The sequence below is a fragment of the Squalius cephalus genome (assembly GCF_949319135.1).
Source record: "Squalius cephalus genome assembly, chromosome: 15".
NCBI lineage: Eukaryota > Metazoa > Chordata > Actinopteri > Cypriniformes > Leuciscidae > Squalius > Squalius cephalus.
Genome location: NC_137136.1, coordinates 5103914 through 5124107, shown reverse-complemented (window position 1 = coordinate 5124107; position 20194 = coordinate 5103914). Strand labels below are relative to the sequence as shown.

Genomic DNA, 20194 nt, shown 5'->3' with positions numbered 1-20194 from the left:
AAAAAACTGGAGAGATGAATTCTTAACACCACATTAAATAACAGAAATATAATAAAGTAAAAAATGTATACCATAATACAACAGATAGGCTATGCTATAAATATATTTAATAAAATATAAATAACAATTAAAAAAATTATTAGATGGTTACACGTGTTAAATGGATGTCCTGTCCTTTCGAGAGAGTGCGTGTATGTATGTGCGTGCGTGCGTGTGTGTATATTCAGTCATGCATCAGATTGTTGGGTCTGCGATGTTGGGCTGATGTTCAGTGCAGAACTGAAGAGACTCAGTCAGAACAGAGAGTTCTCCACAGAGAAGACATGAGCATGTGGATATTCCCTATATTTGCATAACAGGCAAGGTAAGTGCTTTATCCTTTTTCATATGATTGTTCTAATATATGTTCCTGCTTAAAACAACATTTTAACATTAAATAATAACACAACTAAACATAGAATTGATCATTAATGTTAAAAGTACACATTTAACATTATTGCATGATGTATTTGTGGATTTAAAGTTCTGATTCATTACACTTGATTTATTAGACATTATTATGTTTGTTTAGAAATATCTGAGGACCATGTTCTGCTGTGTTTGAACATCTAAAAAGTGTGTATTCAAACAACAAGAAAGGGACGCTACCTCTTTGTGCATAATATATTTATATATATTTATTATGTTGCACTTTTTATAATGCATGCAATAATATGCACCATAAACAGATTTTTAAGATGCACAGAAGGTCTGAAAGATATTTTTATTCGACTGTCTTATAGGCATGAATGAAAGCATGGCCAAAGTGTTTTTTCTGAGCTTGTTGGTTTGGCTGCTTGCACCTGCGGCCAGATGCCAGAACAGAAGACAGTCTGGAGAAACACTGAACAACCTCACCACAAAACAGGACAATGGTAAATGCATTAGCGTTTTCTTCAGTGCCAGTGCATCATTTATTGTGTTGACTAAGTCTTTGCATGTACAAAAGTGAAAGTTAGATATCTTTTCTATCTCAATTGTTTTTCCAAGACAACAATGAGAGTAAATGGAGACTGTTCTCCTGAGAAAAGATGTAGTGGGTCCAAAAGATAATTAACTTTTCACTCAAAATTGTTATGCGGATAATATAATTTGGAATCTAATTACAAACTAAGGCCAAATAAAATTATTTTCGCTAGTGGTCTCATGCGTTTGGATCCCTATCTCTATAAAGCCCAATGAATCATATTTTGATTGACAAATTTCTACGTTTTCTAAATGATCAACATGATCAAAACTTTGCTGAAATTCCTGTTGCACACAATCCACATGCGTTCTGTCGTCTCATTGGTAGTTTCTAAAGTAGCTTTTAGTATGATTGAAAAAAGTCCACCTTTAGTTTGTGGTTCACGTCTTTTTGCTCAGAAATCTTTAATCATTTTTATAAAGTAAATGTAAGAATAACTTATATAGTTGGTAATATTTCAAGATAAACACTTGCAGGACTGAAGCAACTTAGGTTTAACTGAGTAAACCATTTTGTAGAAAAATCGTGTTTAGTATCAAATATGATCCATCAGGCTTTTGAAGAACGTTGTTCATCTCTCAATCATCATTGTATTGCATTGCAGTAAATGTTTTGCCCCCCACAATAAAAACTAGCTTTGATCATAAAACTAGGCATTGAAATATCATCTATATGTAAAAGTCTGTTATACTGTTAAAAATCTCATTGATTTACACTACAAGCTATCATATTACATGTTACTTTTTCTCCCCATACAAATATCAGCATCTGCACCAAATTGCATATTTTTGCTCTGTTTCTGACAAAAATGTAGATGTTTTTTTTCTCCTCGAGAATGAGCTCAATAATCTTTCTATATGAGCCGTAAAAGCCTTATGTATACTCAACAAAACACATATCCAAACTTTTTAATTAGATTTTGTCTAAAAAGGTTCAATAAACTGTTCCAAAAAAAAAAAATTTTTTTTTTTTTTTTTTCGTATGTCAGGTTTTATTGGGTTAAAAAGTGATGATGCCATTGAAGAACCAATTTCAGTGAAGAATTCTTTTTTTTCTTTTTTTGTCAGCATGAACTACATTTTAATAATCTTAAGAGCCTTTTGTGTTATGGAAAGGTTATAGATGTTAAAGGATCTTCAAGGAACCATGCCAATAAGAACCTTTATTTTTGTATGTGTGCTTTAAGAGTTTATGCCTATAGTTTCCTCTCTTGTTTCAGAGCTAGTATGTCAACTCGAGATCGCATTCATCCTGGACAGCTCAGAGAGTGCGAAGAGCTTTCTGTTTGAACGAGAGAAAGCGTTTGTGCGCTCCTTCAGCCGGCGTGTGGCTCAGATGCAGGTTTCTGACTGGCATCTGAAGACTCGTTTGGCGCTCCTCTACTACAGCAGTTCAGTGCATATCGACCAGCGCTTCACAGACTGGCAGGACTTTGACGTCTTCCTGAGTCGACTGGCAGACGCCGTCTACATCGGTCAGGGAACGTATTCGACATATGCCATATCCAACGCCACCCAGCTCTTCACCAGCGAGACCAAGGAGCAGAGTGTGCGGGTGGCCCTGCTCATGACCGACGGCAGCGACCATCCGAGGAATCCCGACATCATGATGGCGGTCTCTGAGGCCAAGGGCCACAACATTAAGATCTTCACCATAGGCTTGTCAAACCTGGCGAAGGACAACGTGAACAGTGCCAAGCTGCGGGTGGTAGCGAGCAGTCCAGCCCAGCAATACTCCTACAGCCTCACTGACCCCAAGCTGGAAGAACGGCTCCTGCAGCAGCTCGTGAGATGTTCAGTTCATCTGTCAGCTTCTTTAGCTTTAGCAAGATCAGACATCGTCATAATCACCCATATTATAAATATGCAAATAAATGATTGATTAAAAAAATGGGAGAGAAAGATGCATACAAATAGCACAATTAAATTATACAATAAACAAAAACGATCAATAGTGAATTGAGAACTGTAGGTATCAGCACTTCTAATTGAATTCTTTTCAATACATTTTTCCAGAACTTTTCAAATATTTTAGTTTCTATTGAAATACATCACTTCTTAGCATTTTGAATCAAATTAAATCATGATTCCATGGGCTTCAGTGAAAAAACACAGAAATTACATTGTGCAACAGAATGAAGTGTGAAAATATGATTATAATGTATTATTATTTAAGATTTTTTAAATATTAATATATATATATAATAATTAAAACTTAATGTATTTCATTGAAAATTATATATAATCATACAATGCCCTTTAGCTGTTCTAAATTCACTGTAAACCACGGCTTAATGGGGCTTGTTGCTTTTATAAAACGGTTAGTCCATAAAAATATTTATTTTAATGAGGTCACAGGTGTATGTTTGTAGAGTAATGGCACAACCAATCAGAATGAAGGACCGGAACTATCGTAACCATATATTTCTAACTTTTTGTAATATATATTTTTTTTACTTTAGTTTTACTTTGATCAATTTTTAAGACTTAGACCTATGGAGAGCAAATTTGATTTGTTAAAAATAGAAAAGAAAAAGAAAAAAGTTTGAAAAAAAATGTATGACCTGCCCATACTCTGGAGTTAGAAGATTTGCATTCTTGAACACTTTTAATAAAGTAAATAATAACACATTAAAAAAATAAAAATGCATTTCGGAGCGTTTTTTGCGATGTTGCTGAGACAGTGAAAAAAATTTTATTAATGAATTTGCAAACTTTTTTTCTAACCGATTTTGCTAACTAGCTGACTAGCTAATGCTAACTAGCTAACTAGTATGTGATCTGCAAGCTGCCATCTTTGCTCATGGTCACTCAGTCACACCAGTTCTGGGTTCAATGCACTGCAAGTCATTAAAACCATGCATGTAAATTAAAAACCATATTAAACAGAACAGTTTCGGATAATTCTAACTCTAAATTATGAATAGCCATGTTTGAAGATTATGTAAAATGCTGATAAACACACACCTGGGACTTGGGTCAATAAGAAATCACATAGCACATTGCAGATTAGCAACTAATTATTCTAATGCATATGTGTGGTGCAACATGTTAATAATCGCTCAAAACATCTTGGCATACACATTGAAACATGCACACTCACACTTCTCTGTTTCTGCACAACATTTGCAGAGCTTTAGTTGCACATGGACTGAAATACCCATTCATTATAGTTTTGATGCAATAGTTTTGATCTTTTTTTACAGCCTAGAGGAAATGTTGCCATTATTTTGAGTCAGAAAATGGATGCTCTAAAAGTTTCTATTCGTGAGGGTTTGAAATCCAAATACAGTAACTAGTGTTTGGTCTTCTGTCCTGAAGCATAGTTCACACATCAGTGGGTGAATCAAATCTGTGTGTGAGGGATTTTCCCAATAAACACACAAGGAAGGGTCTGCCCGTGAAATGTCAAGCGCTGTCTGTGATCACACAATACGGGTCTCTTAGAAATGCATAATTATGCTTCTCATGTCATGCACGGAATTTGGCGATAAATTGGACTTGTTTTGGTACTGAAATAGATTTGTGTTCTAATTCTTATTTCTCTTTTCATTTTTTTTTTCAGGAAATAATTGTAAAGAATGAAGTAAGTACTGAACTATCAAGAAGAGTGGCCCTCAAAGTATTCAGACACTTGGCAACCAAGTGACATTAAGCTACAAAACCACACAGGTTTCATAATTCTCAATATCCCCTCATAATGAATTAATAACTAATAATGAAATATACAACTACTATGTCCAACTTTACCCAGATACACTTGTGAAAATCAATATATAGCAAATCTCAGCTGTGTGATTGTTTATATTGACGCAAAAATGTAAACTGTATAATCATACAGCTCTGTATATAAAGATTACTATATATTATATCCAGTTTTATCGGCATACATGCAGTAAACTCACAGCACTCAATCAAAGCGAAAATATAGCAAATCTCAACTGCCTGATTTTATTTTGTCTCAAAATGTCAATATTTTATTGCTCAGCTCTTTATATAAAGTTGGATATACAGAGGTTGGACAATGCAACTGAAACACCTGGTTTTAGATCACAATAATGTATTAGTATGGTGAGGGCCTCCTTTTACAGCCAATACAGCATCAGTTCATCTTGGGAATGACAGATGCAAGTCCTTCACAGTGACCAGAGGGATTTTGAGGGATTTTCCTCTTCCAGAACAGTGTCCAGGTCACTATATGATGCTGGTGGAGGAAAACGTTTTCTGACTCGCTCCTCCAAAACACCTCAATAATCTTCAGATCTGGTGACTGTGCAGACCATGGGAGATGTTCAACTTCACTTTCATCTTCATCAAACCCTTCTGTCTCCAGTCTTGCTGTGTGTATTATCATGCTGATACACGGTTTGAACATCAGATGCTCATGATCCTCCAGAATGGTTCGGTAGTCCTCGGCCGTGACGTGTCCATCAAACACAGTCAGGATTGTCATGATATTGCAGCTCAAACCATCACTGATCCACCCGTGCTTCACTCAGGGCAGCAACTGTCCGGGTGTTCAGACTCTTTAGGGTTTCTCCACACCGTAACTCATACGGATGTGGGAAAGACAGTGAAGGTGGACTCATCATATGTGTTTCACATTGTCCACAGCACAAGATTTGCATTGTTGGCACCACTGAAACCGACATTTGGCATTGATAAGAGTGACCAAGGGTTTGGCTATGAGCCCGAGCATGAATATAGACTCTGTGGAGCTCCTGAAGAACAGTATTGGTGGAAACTTTCAAGGTGCGCATTTAATTCTGCAGTGAGTTAGGAAGCTGTGGTTTTATGCTTTTTGGATATAATCCGGGTTAGTACCTGGACATCTCTGTCAGAAGCTTCCTCTTGGGTCGACAGTTACTCCTGTTGGATGCTGTTCGTCCTCTGTGGTTTAATGCCGACATTACCCTGGATATTATACCTCTCGATACGCAAAGACTTGCTGTCCTGATCACAGATGAACCAGCGACACACACACCAATAATTTGTCCTCTTTTGATCTCTGATATGTCTCATATTATGTTGTGTGGATTGCAATATTTTATGTACAGCTGTGCTAATTCAACCTTCACACTCGGCTCTTACTGATGAATAATCAGTGGAGATTGGCCACGAGGCGTATATATCCAACACTATATTGGCCAGTGTTTCAGTTTCATTGTTCAACCCCTGTATAAGTGTGTCCAACTTTATTCACATACAGTACATGCCCATTTACAAGCAATCAAGCTGGAAATCTCAACTGCTTGATTGCTTGTCGTCGCAAAATGTGAACTATATTATTGCCCAGCTCTAATCTGCTTAATCTGAAAATATGTCTTGAAAATATTAAGGTATTATAAACATTAACATCATGATTTGCAACAATGTGAAATGTGAAAAGTGCTATACAAATACATTTGACCTGGCTTGATTAAAGGGATAGTTCACCCAAAAATTTTAATTTTGTCATCACTTACTCACCCTCAAGTTGTTCCAAATCTGTATGAGAAAACAAAATACTATGGAAATACTATGGAAGTCAATCGCTACCATCAACTGTCTGGTTACCAACATTCTTTAAAATATCATATTTTGTGTTCAAAAGAAGAAAGAAACTCATAGAGGTTTGGAACAACTTGAGGGTGAGTAAGTGAAGATCACACCAAAAACAGCTCGACTTGAACAGTGCTGATTGCAAACTACCTGTTGGTTGTATTTCTCTTGCCAGTGTCCACGAGCACCGGTGTGTTTGTGTGAGAAAGGTGAACGAGGTCTTCCAGGAGCTTCTGTGAGTATTGCTGGGATGGAGTCGAGGCCATTTTCCTTCACTTGTCTTGTGGCATTCATGAAGAAAACTCTATTTTGTTTAGGGTAAAAAAGGAGACCAAGGTTTTGAAGGACCACCTGGTTCAAAAGGCTCAAGGGTGAGAGTGAAAATAATGACCATATGTGTTTAAAGGAATTACGATGATTAGATCTGTAGTTTATTGTTGTTGACGCACTGGTCTGATTTTCCAGGGGGAAACCGGAGCACCTGGTCTTCCAGGAATCAATGGTCCAGAGGTACATCACATCTTCATATGGTCAGTTTATGCATTTTGTCTCACTACTGACTCTCTGACCAAACACGGTTCTTGTTTCTGGTTTCTCATCCACAGGGAAGACCTGGGTTCAAAGGTGATAAGGTAAATATCTGAGTTTTATCTTTTGCATATGCATTTGGGTTGTTGCAATTAATCTGTTAACATTTCCATGCATTGTCCAAACCAGCCACAAGACTATCTACTAAGATTGCAAAATCATTAGCATGCAAATTAGAAAGCACTCTTAAAAATAAAGGTTCTTTATTGGCTTTGATGGTTCCATGAAGAACATTTAACATCCATGGAACCCTTTTCATTGCACAAAAGGTTCTTTATAGTGGAAACAAATTTATTTCGATTATTAAGATGTTCCTTCCACTGAGACAAAAGTGTTTCTTTTAAGAACTGTTCACTGAAAGGTTATTTGGGGAACCAAAAACTGTTCTTCTATGGCATCGCTGTGAAAACTTATGTTGTAGTTTTCAACGAGTGTACTTGTGGCTTGACTGGACAGAGAAACCCTTCAGCTTCATTAATACTACTTTCACTGTTCTCACACATTCTGTTCCACAATACAATAACTGAAGTCTTGAGTCATGTTTTAGGGGGATCAAGGGAACTGTGGACCACCAGGGCAAAAGGGACATAAGGTAAGTCTTCTCTATTGTTCTATGAATTACTATTGCTCTGAAATATGCCACATATGATTGATCAAAGTTGTGTCGTTTCACAGGGCACTGAAGGGCCTCCAGGACCGAGGGGCCCCAGAGGAGAGCAGGCACAGTACAAACATCTCTTTACATATGACATATTATATGCCACATTTCAGGTTTCAGCTGAATTCATGATGCATAACATGAACTGTATTTGTATTTTTATCATTTGATAATGATAATTATTTAATAACTGATTATTTAATTGAATTCTGTGAGACCCTTAAGTAAAGATTCCTTTATGGCATGCGTAATATTTAACAGTAGAACACACTTAAAGCTCCAATTTAGGTTTGGAAAAAAATCATTCTTAAAATAAACACATTATTATTAATAGTCGGGCACTCTTATTCATCTTAGCCTGTATTATTCTGAACACATTAACATAATTGTGTATCTCATCCATACATACAATCTACTATAAACACAAATAAATAAACAACATTTATATAGCAGTAGTATAATGCTATTTTTGATGCCACTATTTAAAAACATTATCTGTGAACAAAAGCATTTTTTTAAATTTTAACATAAAATACCACTTGTCAAAGATGCAGAAAAAAATGTAAAAGATGAGTGTATGGTAGCACAATTTAAGGAGTGAATTGTGTAAGGGTGATTTCAGACTAAAATAATTTTGTGAGAAGATCAAATGTCATGTGACTAAAGAAAAGCGGTAGCATGCTCTTTTTAAAAGGCTGATCTATTCATTCGGACACTGCGATTTGCTGTAGTTGTTCTAAAAGTGAGAGAGTGAATATAGATAGCCAAATAAATAGATATAAAACTAAATGCATTAGTCTTATCACATGTTGTCTCATCACATAAACGCAGTGATCATGGCAGGCCGTGGCTGTTTCCCCGCTCTGCACTTATGGAATGTGATCGGCAGATCGCTCGTAATCCTATGCTAATATACACATGTAAAGGAGTGAATTCAGGCTTGCAGGATATTATTCTTTATCCGAGGACGACTTTGTACTGTGGGATTAGTGAAGAGACTGAATAGCTCTGGGTCAGGTCCTTCAGAACCAACATTTGCACAGTTTAACAGGCTTCAACAGATGCCTAAATGCGCCATATCAACCTATGGTTTATTATAGGCATGTGGCTGATTAATTGTTACAAAATTTAAATGATTTAAAAAATGAATGCATGAGAGTGCAAGACCAATTTTAACATTTTTCTTCATTATTTTACCAGGGTCTGAAAGGGCCTCCAGGGGACCAGGGGCAAGAGGGTCAAGCAGGACCCAAAGTATGATCATATCTTCCATTTCTTTGCCAGACTGTAACTGATATTTGTGTCTTGAATAGAGACAGAAATCTGTGTGGTAAAGAATCTTTCCATGTTTAAATGCAGATTTTGCCTCTCGCGTTTGGTCTGGAAGTTTTAACAAAGAGCGCTTTGAAAATTGGACACATATATAATTGCACATTCAAATGCAAGAACTCTTAAACTGTCAGACACACAAGGAGTGCCTTTATGCTCTGTAAATGTCATTTGGAACATAAACAAGTGAATGCGTCTGTACTGAACCCTTTTAACCATACATCACACTAATAGTAGGATGTTTTGAATATTAAGCCAAAGGTTGCAATGAGGTTTATGGCATTTTGAAGCAAATATACAGTATCAGCTTTAAATTTATGTGAACTTTTACATTTATAAGGAGATGACATCCAAATAAATGACTGACCTTCAGGTTGTTCCTAGGGGGACCGAGGGCTGGTTGGTGCGTCTGGCCCGCCGGGAGAAATTGGAATTGGATTCCCTGGACCAAAGGTAAACTTTTCAGCTGGTTGTTCTCAACAGGACTTCTCTCAGTTCATATTAGATTAAAAAAAATGTTTAAAGCAGCGGAAACATATACTACCATTCAAAAGTTTAAGGTCAATAAGATTTTTTTACGTTTTTTTATTTTTTATTCAGCGAGGATGCACTAAATTGATCAAAAGGAAAAGTAAAGACATTTATAATGTTACAAATGATTTCTATTTCACGTAAATGCTTTTCTATTGAGCATTCTATTCTTTAAAGAATCCTGAAAATAAATGCATCACAGTTTCCACAAAAATATGAAGCAACACAACTGTTTTCAACATTGATAATAATCAGAAATGTTTCTTGAGCAGCAAATCATCATATTAGAATGATTTCTGAAGGATCATGAAGACTGGAGTACTAATGCTAAAATTCAGCATTGCATTGAATAAATTACATCTTAAAATATATTCAAATTGAAAACAGTTATTTTAAATTGTAATAATATTTCACAATATTACTGTTTTCACTGTATCCACAATGATGTACTTTCTTGTCCCAGAGGTTTTAGTATGTTCTTGTCCATCACAATATAAGTGCCTACATGCAGTGTATTTTATTTGAGTGTATTATTTGATTGTTTTAGGGCGACAAAGGAAACCCAGGAAGACCAGGTCCTCTAGGTCAGACTGGCATTGGTCAGCCAGGTCTATCTGTAAGTATAAACAGCCTCTCGTATGACTTTAAAACATGCATCTTTAGATTATAATGAGATAATGATACATGCATCAATGAAGGGTCCTCCAGGTTTACCAGGATCACAGGGGAACCCAGGAGCTCCAGGCGAGGGACTCCCTGGCCCAAAGGTGAGCAGAGACAGTTGTTGTTCCTGCTTCTTTTTTAGGTCATTCCCTATTGATATAGGCTCTTTCCCCCTTTCTGAAAGAAAATACGATAAAACGTATGAAATTTACTCACACTCAAATTGTTCCAAAGTCGTTCTTTCTTCTGTGAAAAACAAATGGAGATGTTTAGCTTAGATGTCTTGTCCTGCTCTTTTCGATAGTGAAATTAAATAAAGATAGTAATTTCAATAAAATAGACACTCTTAAAAGTAAAGTGTGTGTGGGGGGGGGGGGTTCCCATGATGCCATATATGATGCCATATATGATGCCATAGAAGAATCAGTTTGGGTTCCTCATAGAACAATTCAGTAAACGGTTCTTAAAAGAACCATTTTTCTTGAAGAACATTTTAAAGAACCTTTTTTCACTATAAAGAACCTTTGGATAAAAGATTCCATGGATGTTAATGGTTCTTCATGGAACCTTAGCCTCTAATAAAGAACCTTTATTTTTAAGAGTGCACATTGAAAATCATCTAAACTGAATGCATACCTCTATGTTATTCTTTCCCTTTAATGTTCGTGTGAATAAAGATATTGAAATATCACTTTTTTTAATCTGCTTTGTGTTTGTGTCCTAGGGTGACCGTGGCTTTGTCGGCCCTCCTGGTGGACGTGGACCCCCCGGTTATGGAGTCAGAGGTGAAAAGGTACGGTGCAGTGGTGTGAGATTTTCGTTGGCCATATAAATAGCCATTTTGCTTAAAATGTAGCCCTTACATCCATCCTCTTAGGGCAACGCGGGACCTCCTGGAACACCTGGACCATTAGGAATGCCTGGCAGGGGAATTCAAGGAGAGAAAGTATTTTGTTATGTTATTTTTCTGGTTTAGCTTTTTTATTTATACCAATATTTCCTTACTAGTGGTGCTATAGGCAAGCTTCATGTTCTCAATACATGCTTATAGTGTTAGTGATTTAAACAAATCCCTGACCCTAAGTAACCCTATGTTACTTAAGTAACACAGACGCTATGTTTGTTCTATATTTATATGCAATATGATTCCTCAAATCATGCATGTTGAGAAGTGTGCTATTACTTTTCGAAACAATTGGAAACATTCAACTGTCGCCTCCATCTTAATATCGAAAGGGGAATCAGGGACCAGCTGGTCCTCCTGGTCAAAGAGGGAACCCTGGGATAGGACTCATGGGTACAAAGGTAAGACTGCACTTCTATTAGATTTTTTTATTTTTTTTTAGAAGTAAATAAATAAATTTATGATTTTTTTTCAGCAAAGATACATTAAAATTATAAAAAGTGAGATTAAATACATTTATATTGTTACAAAAAAATCTATTTAAAATAAATGCTGTTCTTTTTTTCCTCAAAGAATCCTGAAAAATAAATAAATCATGATTTTTACAAAAATATTCAAAATAGTTTTCAAAATTGATAATAATAGAAATGTTTCTTGAGCATCAAATCAGCATATTAGAATTATTTCTGAAGGATCATGTGACACTGAAGACTGGAGTAATGATGCTGAAAATTCAGCTTTGATCACAGGAATAAATTATATTTTAAAATATATTCAAATAGAAAACAGCTATTTGAAAATTGAATAATTTTTCACAATATTACTGTTTTTACTGTATTTAAAATAAATTCAACCTTGGTAAACAAGAGGCTTCTTTCGGGGGAAAAAAGTCATTATTTCAAACTTTTCCAAAATTTTGAAGGACATATAATTTTGTTTTGTTTGCTCTCAGGGAGAACAGGGATTCCCTGGAGATCCTGGAGCCACTGGAGAAAGAGGAATCGGAGAACCAGGACCCAAAGTAGGTTGTCGTTTCAACTAAACTGTTATGACATGACCTAAAAGAACAAAATAAAGTATCAAATAATGAAATTAGAGTTGTGTTTGGGTTGATGCCGTAGGGTGAACCTGGATCCCAAGGTTTATCAGGTGAACCAGGTGTACCAGGAGAAGATGGAACCATGGGACCAAAGGTGCCCTTAATAGCATGTTAGTGGTGGATAACTTTACATCCAAAACATTCAGTAGACATATCTTGTAATATACTATATGATATCTTGTTGATTTCAGGGTGATTTAGGCCTACCAGGGCCCAAAGGACAAGACGGACCTTCTGGAAGAGGCCAACCAGGAGAGAAGGTGTCATGCCTACTAAAATTATTATATTAAAAAATCTATAATTTTATGTATTAAATTGGTTGTATCTTCCTTCAACAGGGGGATCGGGGGGAGAGGGGCTCCAGAGGCCAACCAGGGCCAATGGGACCAGTTGGGCCAATAGGGGGAAAGGTGAAAACAACTCATTTGACATCTTCATCTTAACAAACACAAAATACTATGTCAAGAAAAGCCCTGTGTCACTGCCGCTGTTCGCTGAATGTTCTTTGAGTTACAGTGTCGTTCAATTAAAATAGGGAAAACCAGGGAATGTTGGACTTCCAGGTGTTCCTGGGCCTACAGGAAGAGGCATACCCGGAGCTAAGGTACGTTAAAGAAATCAAGCTTTATCAGTCAAATAAAATAAAATAAAAAGCAAAAATCATGGTCACAGTATAAGACACAATGGACGGTGAATGTAAGAACATGTTCCTGGATCAACATTCCAATCAACCAATGAGATTTGACTGATAGGTTTACAGTTAATGTCAAGTTTAGACTTACAAAAAGGCTTAGTGGCTTCTACACCATTCTTATTCACCTCTGATTTTAGGGACATGTTATGGATAGGGTTAGGGGTAGGGATAGGGTTAGGAGTCGGACTATGTTTTTGGACTGGAATGTTGATCCAGGAACATGCCTTACTTGGCAAAATCACAGTGACCTACAAGGGACGTACACATAGTCAGGCATTAAACATTGAAACAGCCTGAAAATGGTTCCACTCCAGAAAGATTGACTTCATAATAAACAATTGCAATTAATGAATAATTCATGAAAATTAACAAAAACGTCAGTTTCACATTTCTGCATTTAAACACACTGGGACAAAGGTTAATTCTTCCATTCTAATTCTTCCATTCTAAGTTAATATGAAGATCAAAAAAAAAAAAAAAAATCACTGATACATTTTTATTGTCTTACATTTTTTGGGAGCTACTGTATGTGTATCCACATCAGGATGTATCCACATCATCATACCATGTTCATCTTCCTGTAGGGAGATCCAGGGCCGGTTGGTCCACCAGGATTTGCTGGAGAAACAGGGATAGGCATTCCAGGGCCGAAGGTAGGAGTGACTTCCCAGCTGAAATCTACACTGTTCTTTTGTGATTCAGATCATCAATTTTGTCTGTCTTTAGGGTGAAATAGGGTTACGAGGACCCATTGGACCACCAGGGCTGAAGGGAGAAGGCTATCCCGGCCAACCTGTAAATAAAAAACACTATTCATGCAACTCATAGTTACAGTAAAGTTTGTATTTAATCTGACACACCAAATTAAATTATATATGTTGCTCATGTGATCTATAGGGGCCACCAGGTCTTCCAGGGCTTACAGGAGAGTCTGGGCCAGAGGGTACAGGTTTACCTGGACCTAAGGTAAGGTGATTGATTGCATCGCTCCCATTTTCTTCAGGAAATCTAAACATTTGAATCATTAAAAAAAATATTATTCTATTAGAGCATTTGATTAATTGATATTTTCGGTCACAGGGGGATCGAGGCCCTCCAGGTCGCCCAGGGCCTGATGGAGCACCAGGTCTTGGTCAGGTGGGCCCAAAGGTGGGAAATATCTTTTAAACTACATATATTGTATGTAGAATACATATTAGTCTTGCATAGCCAGACCTTCAGACTGACGGCAGAAGGTCTGGACTCCATAGCAGTCCCAAGAGGATGTCTGACCGAGATGTAAAGCAACCAATCACATTTCGCTCAGCATCAAGTTTAGGTGCATGAAAATGGAAAGTTATATAGACCAGCATGCAATTTGTTCAATAATGTTGTGCAAGTTTACTGGAGCAACAATGGTGCTTTGAACTTCACATACTTTTGAAAATCCAGCGTTTAGCTGATCCTGATAGGCGCTCATTGTCACAGTTGTAAACGACAGCATTCTTCTTCCATAAGGGGGTTTGGCATTACGACGGCTTTGCTTCCAGGTGGGCCGTAAAAAAAAAACGCAGCATACACGTTTCCTGGAAAAACTGGAGAGTTCAACCAATCAGATGATGACTTCTAAACTCCCAAAGTGTTTCCCATTTTGTGTTCCATATGCACCAGACATTCAGCCAATGATTCATGTCTGAGGCTGAGACACATACATATACACATAATCAACATTTAGGGATGTCACAATACACTGTTGGACGAGTCTGTTGTGTTTGTAGATATGTTCAGATGAAAATAGTCCTAAAAATAGGCTCTTTTTTTTTTCTTTTTTTTTTCTTTTTTTTTTGAAGCAGAATATGATTCTTTTCAGGTTTGCTCAGAAGTGTTTTTGTGGTCTGCAGGGCTCCATTGGTCAGACTGGTCCAGCTGGTCCTCCAGGTTTACCAGGAGAGGGCATACAAGGACCAAAGGTAACAGGAATCTGAGGCATATCAGCAGGATACAGTATTCCTGAACACATTACAGTGTGCTGTACAGTTGTGACATACTGAAACTGTTGGATTAGCATGCACTTCGTTCTGTTTTTTATATAGGGTGAGCCTGGATATCAGGGTATACAGGGGCCAAAAGGGTCCCCTGGAGAGGGTCTGCCGGGACAGAAGGTGAGAAAAGTCTTATAGCCACAGTCATGCATTCATATTTCATACAGTTAGCATGGAAGGAATCCTTCACCCCAAAATAAAAATGTCATCATTTACTCACCCTCAGGTTGTTCCAAACCTGTATGACTTTTCTTCTGTCAAACACAAAATGCTCTTTTCCACAAACTCCAAAAATGATGCTTATACTGTATGCAATTTCAAAAATGGTGCATTACATCATGTTTTTGTAATGTAACTGTTCTGTTTGTAGGGGGATCGTGGGTTACCTGGAGCACAAGGACGCAAAGGGGACAGAGGAAACCCGGGAGAATCAGGATTTACAGGACCACCGGTGAGAAGAACTGAGGAAATCTTGATTAGTTGAAAAACTCTTCATGCTAGACTTGCTTTTTAATCGTTGAGCATTATGATAGCTGACAACACTATAATCAACATCTCTATATTTAACACACTGAACATTGCTTCTTCTCACAATCACAGGGTAATTCAGGAACAAAAGGAGAACCTGGTCTCACGGTATGTGCACAGATGAAAGAATTCATTTTCTACCTTGCCATTAAAGATCCACTTTTTTTTTTTTAAGTAAATTATTATACACTGTAAAATGGTTTTGCACCTGAAGAAATGACAGCTCTAAGCTGCAATATGTTATGCTGTTGTTGCATCTCACCATATAGGCCCATTTCAAATGTACCTTTCATTTAGAAAGTTCTCGAAAAAGTTGTTTTTTGTCAAATTCTTTCCTATATCTTCATCTAAATTCTATCTATGAGAGGTTTCAGTATGGCTTCAAAACACTCCACACTACAGTCTGCTTTACTGAAGGTTCTCAATTACATTTATTTGAAAACTGTGCTCCTAGACCTCAGCTCTGCATTCGACATGGTGGACCATGATATCCTTATTTCTCGAATTGAACATGATGTGGGGTTGAAAGGAACTGTATTTATCTGGTTCAGATCCCTTTTGAAAGATCATAAATTCTCTCCGTTTTGGCTCATCTGAGTCCTCAGCTGCAAACCTGTTGGAGAGTGCCTCAGGGCTTCATCCTGGCCGCTACTCTTTTTTCCCTTAGGGATCCATAGGGAACATGATGCATATCATTCCATTGTTACGCAGGAGACCCACAAAATTGATGTCCCCTTCAAACAATCTGGAAAAAATTCACTTGAGCCTTTGCTGGATTGCTTAAACAATATTAAAAAGTGGATGTCTGCTAGCGTTTTAAATCTAAATGAAAATAAAACCAAGATTATCTTTTTCGGCCCACCCGATGGGAGACCTATGCACCATCCTCAATTACATCACCTTCAGTAAATATTTGAATAACCTGGTGCCATCCTACCTCTCTAATTTATTAGTCCTACACTATCCCTCAAGAGCTCTCAAATTTGGGACAACAAAAGCTTTTAGTTGCTCCTAGATAGATTACAGCAAAGGGGAGACCGTACATTTGCTGTTGCGGGGCCTAAACTTTGGAACAGCCCGTCTATCCAGATTAGATCTGCACCGTTCCTTCCTTTTCCTTTGTTAAAAACCTATTCTCTCTGGCTTTTAATGATTGTTAGATGCTGATATATATTTACATGCCTTTCAGATATGATATTGCCATGTTTTTTTTTAATCACTCCTTTTCTTATGTCTTGTTTTGTCTTATGATATAGTGTAAAGCACATTGGTCAGCTATATAAATGGTGCTATATAAATAAACTTTGACTATTTTCTTGTAAAACATACTATAATAATACTGTTTTATTTACAACTTCAAAAAAAGTTTACAGTGTGTATATATGTAACGCTGAAATTATCATTTACGTTTTATACATTTACGTTCATATTCTCAGTAAAAAGATGTATGTTTTGCAGAGAGAAGAAATAATCAATCTAATCAGATCTATTTGTGGTAGGTAATCAAATCTTTTTCCAAATTTGAATGCTTTGTAATGAATTACATCAAAACTATATTGGATGATTTATTCTGTATTCTCAGGTTGTGGCCGGATATGCAGAGTAAAACCTCTTGAGCTGGTGTTTGTGATTGACAGCTCTGAGAGTGTCGGCCCGGATAACTTTGAAGTCATTAAAGACTTTGTGAATACCTTGATCGACCGCGTGTCAGTCAGTCCGGAGGTGACGCGTGTAGGGGTCGTTCTCTACAGCCACATTAACCTGGTGGTCACAAGGATTCAAGACATGTTACCTCGTGATGAAGTGAAAGCAGCCGTGCGCAGGATGCCCTATATTGGAGAGGGCACGTACACAGGTAGTGGCATCAGAAAGGCCAATGAGATCTTCCGCTTTGCTCGCCCTGGTGTGAAGAAAGTGGCGGTGGTTATTACGGATGGCCAGACGGACCACCGTGACACGGTGAAGCTGGAGGACGCGGTCAGAGAGGCTCATTCAGCCAATATCACCGTGTTCGCTATAGGTGTGGTTAATCAAAGCGACCCGATTTATGATGACTTTAAGGAGGAGCTCAAGTCAATAGCATCTCCGCCCACTGAGGAGCATGTGTTTTCCATTGAAGACTTCAGAACGCTTCCTGGTATGTCACAATTGCATTCATTTCACATAAGTAAAAATGGATAGTTCTTCCAAAATGGAGTGTTTATGTCTTTGTTGGCAAAGGCTATTTACACTGACTCCGCACACCAATGTCTGGTTCGGTCAGGGAAAAAAAGCGGTAACTTCTAAATTCTTACAAAAGAAAGGCGGTAACTTCTGAATACTCCTCTTTTCAAACTCATTCTTCTCCCTTTTTCCATCACATATCAGCTCAGAGTAGCCTTTATTTTAAAATAAAAATGAAGAAAATACTAGAAAAGTGGAAATAAAGTGCATAAGGGTATTTAAAAGTAGGAAAAAAGTGTTTGTTGTGTAGGGTTAGCGGTAACGTTAGGTGTATATGGGGTGAATGTGATTTCACCAAGTACAACATGTTTCTGGGTCAACATTCCAATCAACCAATCAGATTTGAGGGACAAGGTTACAGTTTATGTCAAGTTTAGGCTTATAACCACGGTTAGGTGCTTCTACATCAGTGTTATAGGCCATGTTGTTCCAAGATCAACTAAATATGTTGATTCTTGTCTTACTTGGCAAAATTGGTAACCATATATCTGTGTGGAAGAGTAAATGCTGACAGAATTTTTATTTTGAACAATCCCATTGAAGGGCTGTATATTTGGACATTGATCTGAGACAGAAGAAAGTATTTTAGCATTAACAAAAATAATACACTATATTATAAATATAAACTGAATGCCTTAAATGTATGTTTTCTGTCTCTGTGGTCTAGATGTGGAAAGTAAATTGCTCCATAAGGTCTGTGAGAACATTGATGGATCAATATTCAGCACTACCTCCAGCTTTAAGGTAAAGTGAGTGACACAATTCAGTCAACAAGACCATTAATTAAAAACTCATGACGCATCTAAAGCCGCCATATTTGTTTTAAGAGCTGCTTTCGTTGCTGAACTGCAGAATTTCTGAATAAAACTAAAAATCTATTTTTTTAAAAGTACATAAAATACAGCAGTGTGACATTCATTATAAATTTATTTTTATTATAATTTTCTGTTATACATTTTTTTTCTAATTATTATTTCTCAAGCAATTTTTATGACTTCATATAAATTGAGAGACTGACACATGCGCCATATTTGGTCTGGAAGCTACACTATGTTTGATGAGAAATTAAATATTAACAAAAATGTTACACTGCAGGACATTTATTATTTTATTTCAACTGCTCTGCTCTTGAAATTACATAATAAATGTCTTGCAGTTTGACTTCCTTATTGCATTTCTTATGTATTTTTATTATAATGTTTTATAGAATTTTTAATGAAACAAAAAAAAAAATACATAACCAAATTAGGAAAACAAATGCAATCAGTGTAACATATCTTGATTATAAATGTATTTATTTTTTTATGATATTTTTCTAATTGTTATTATGCAAGCAATTTTTATGACTATATAATAATTTGTTATTATTGTTAAACAGCAAATAAAAGAATTTGTTAAACTGCAGGACTGTATTAGACAACAAAAAAGGAGATACGATCTTAAGGCTATAATAATGGCTTGATATTTGACGCTTACTGTTATTATGCAAGCACTGTACGTACTCTAGTTATCAAGAGATATTAATATTACACTGTATCAATCAGCCAGATGCACTCGGAGAGTTTGGCGTGTTCCCCTATGATCCGGATATTATCGGGACCATATCACCATATGTGGAAAGGAATGACCTGAACCGCCTCCCGGATTTCTCTCTCACGTCTTTGGACCGGCCAAATCAGGGCACATACTGGACTGACCCGTCACGCAGACCAACTGACCCGCCGCTGCTCGTACAGAACGATTTTACTGCAGGTAAATGCCCATACAGCTGTAAACTAAATCCTGTAAACAAAAGAACTAGGATCATCCTTCAATTTTCTCTCTCTCTCTCACAGAAGAGGGGTGCCTGGAGCCTCTGGATCCTGGTCCATGTCGAGAGTATATTGTTAAATGGTATTTTGATCCTAAGGCCAATTCATGTGCTCAGTTCTGGTTTGGAGGTTGCAATGGCAACAAAAACCGATTTGATAGTCAACAGATCTGCAGAAAATCCTGTGTGAAAATGTAAGTCTTATCATTTGAGCACTGAAACTGATGCAATAGGATGGGATACTAAAAAATAGAAAAGAAAAAAGAAATAAAGCTATGGGCCATTTATTATTTAAAATATTTTAGCTTTTAATATTTAACTATGAACATTTTAAATAACTAAACTGCTCAGAAGAACTTGAACAATTCGATAAATGCATGTATTTGACACAAAAATGTCACACTTAAAATGTCAGAATGTGACTGCATTATATAGCAAAATATCAAAAGCTATATAAGACATGAAAAATGAAAGACTAAAGTAAAAGTAACAAATATTCATACAGTAAACCAATCTGTAATCATTTTTAACAATCTTTTTCCATCAAATGTTCTCACTTTTTTTGGTCACATTAAACATCTTTGTGTTTTTTTATTTTCG

General features: G+C 36.8%; 1 protein-coding gene across 2 annotated transcripts; it reads left to right on the top strand.

Moving 5' to 3' along the window:
• Positions 1-263: 263 nt before the first annotated feature.
• col28a1b (collagen, type XXVIII, alpha 1b) lies at positions 264-20187 on the top strand. 2 transcript variants are annotated; one of them, XM_079893604.1, is made up of 35 exons: positions 264-364; positions 783-914; positions 2226-2791; positions 4571-4591; positions 6722-6781; positions 6864-6917; positions 7012-7056; positions 7152-7178; positions 7682-7726; positions 7810-7854; positions 8993-9046; positions 9506-9574; positions 10200-10268; positions 10351-10419; positions 11040-11108; positions 11193-11261; positions 11552-11620; positions 12172-12240; positions 12341-12412; positions 12510-12578; positions 12657-12728; positions 12854-12922; positions 13597-13665; positions 13739-13807; positions 13910-13978; positions 14093-14161; positions 14893-14961; positions 15085-15153; positions 15404-15484; positions 15634-15669; positions 17020-17056; positions 17144-17698; positions 18452-18528; positions 19329-19536; positions 19620-20187. In XM_079893604.1, the coding sequence occupies exons 2-35, from the start codon at positions 785-787 to the stop codon at positions 19790-19792; spliced, it is 3393 nt and encodes a 1130-aa protein (XP_079749730.1). In that variant the 5' UTR covers positions 264-364; positions 783-784; the 3' UTR covers positions 19793-20187. The 2 variants fall into 2 exon arrangements, with proteins under 2 accessions (XP_079749730.1, XP_079749731.1); XM_079893605.1 differs by having other exon boundaries at positions 302-366; positions 780-914.
• Positions 20188-20194: the final 7 nt, after the last annotated feature.

What these genes read in the sequence shown, in the direction of transcription:
- col28a1b (XM_079893604.1), top strand. Translation starts at nt 785, where the DNA reads ATGAATGAAAGCATGGCCAAAGTGTTTTTTCTGAGCTTGTTGGTTTGG. An exon ending in CAGGTTTACCTGGACCTAAG is followed by an intron (nt 13,979 to 14,092) that starts GTAAGGTGATTG and finishes TTTCGGTCACAG; the next exon opens with GGGGATCGAGGCCCTCCAGG. An exon ending in AGGGCATACAAGGACCAAAG is followed by an intron (nt 14,962 to 15,084) that starts GTAACAGGAATC and finishes TTTTTTATATAG; the next exon opens with GGTGAGCCTGGATATCAGGG.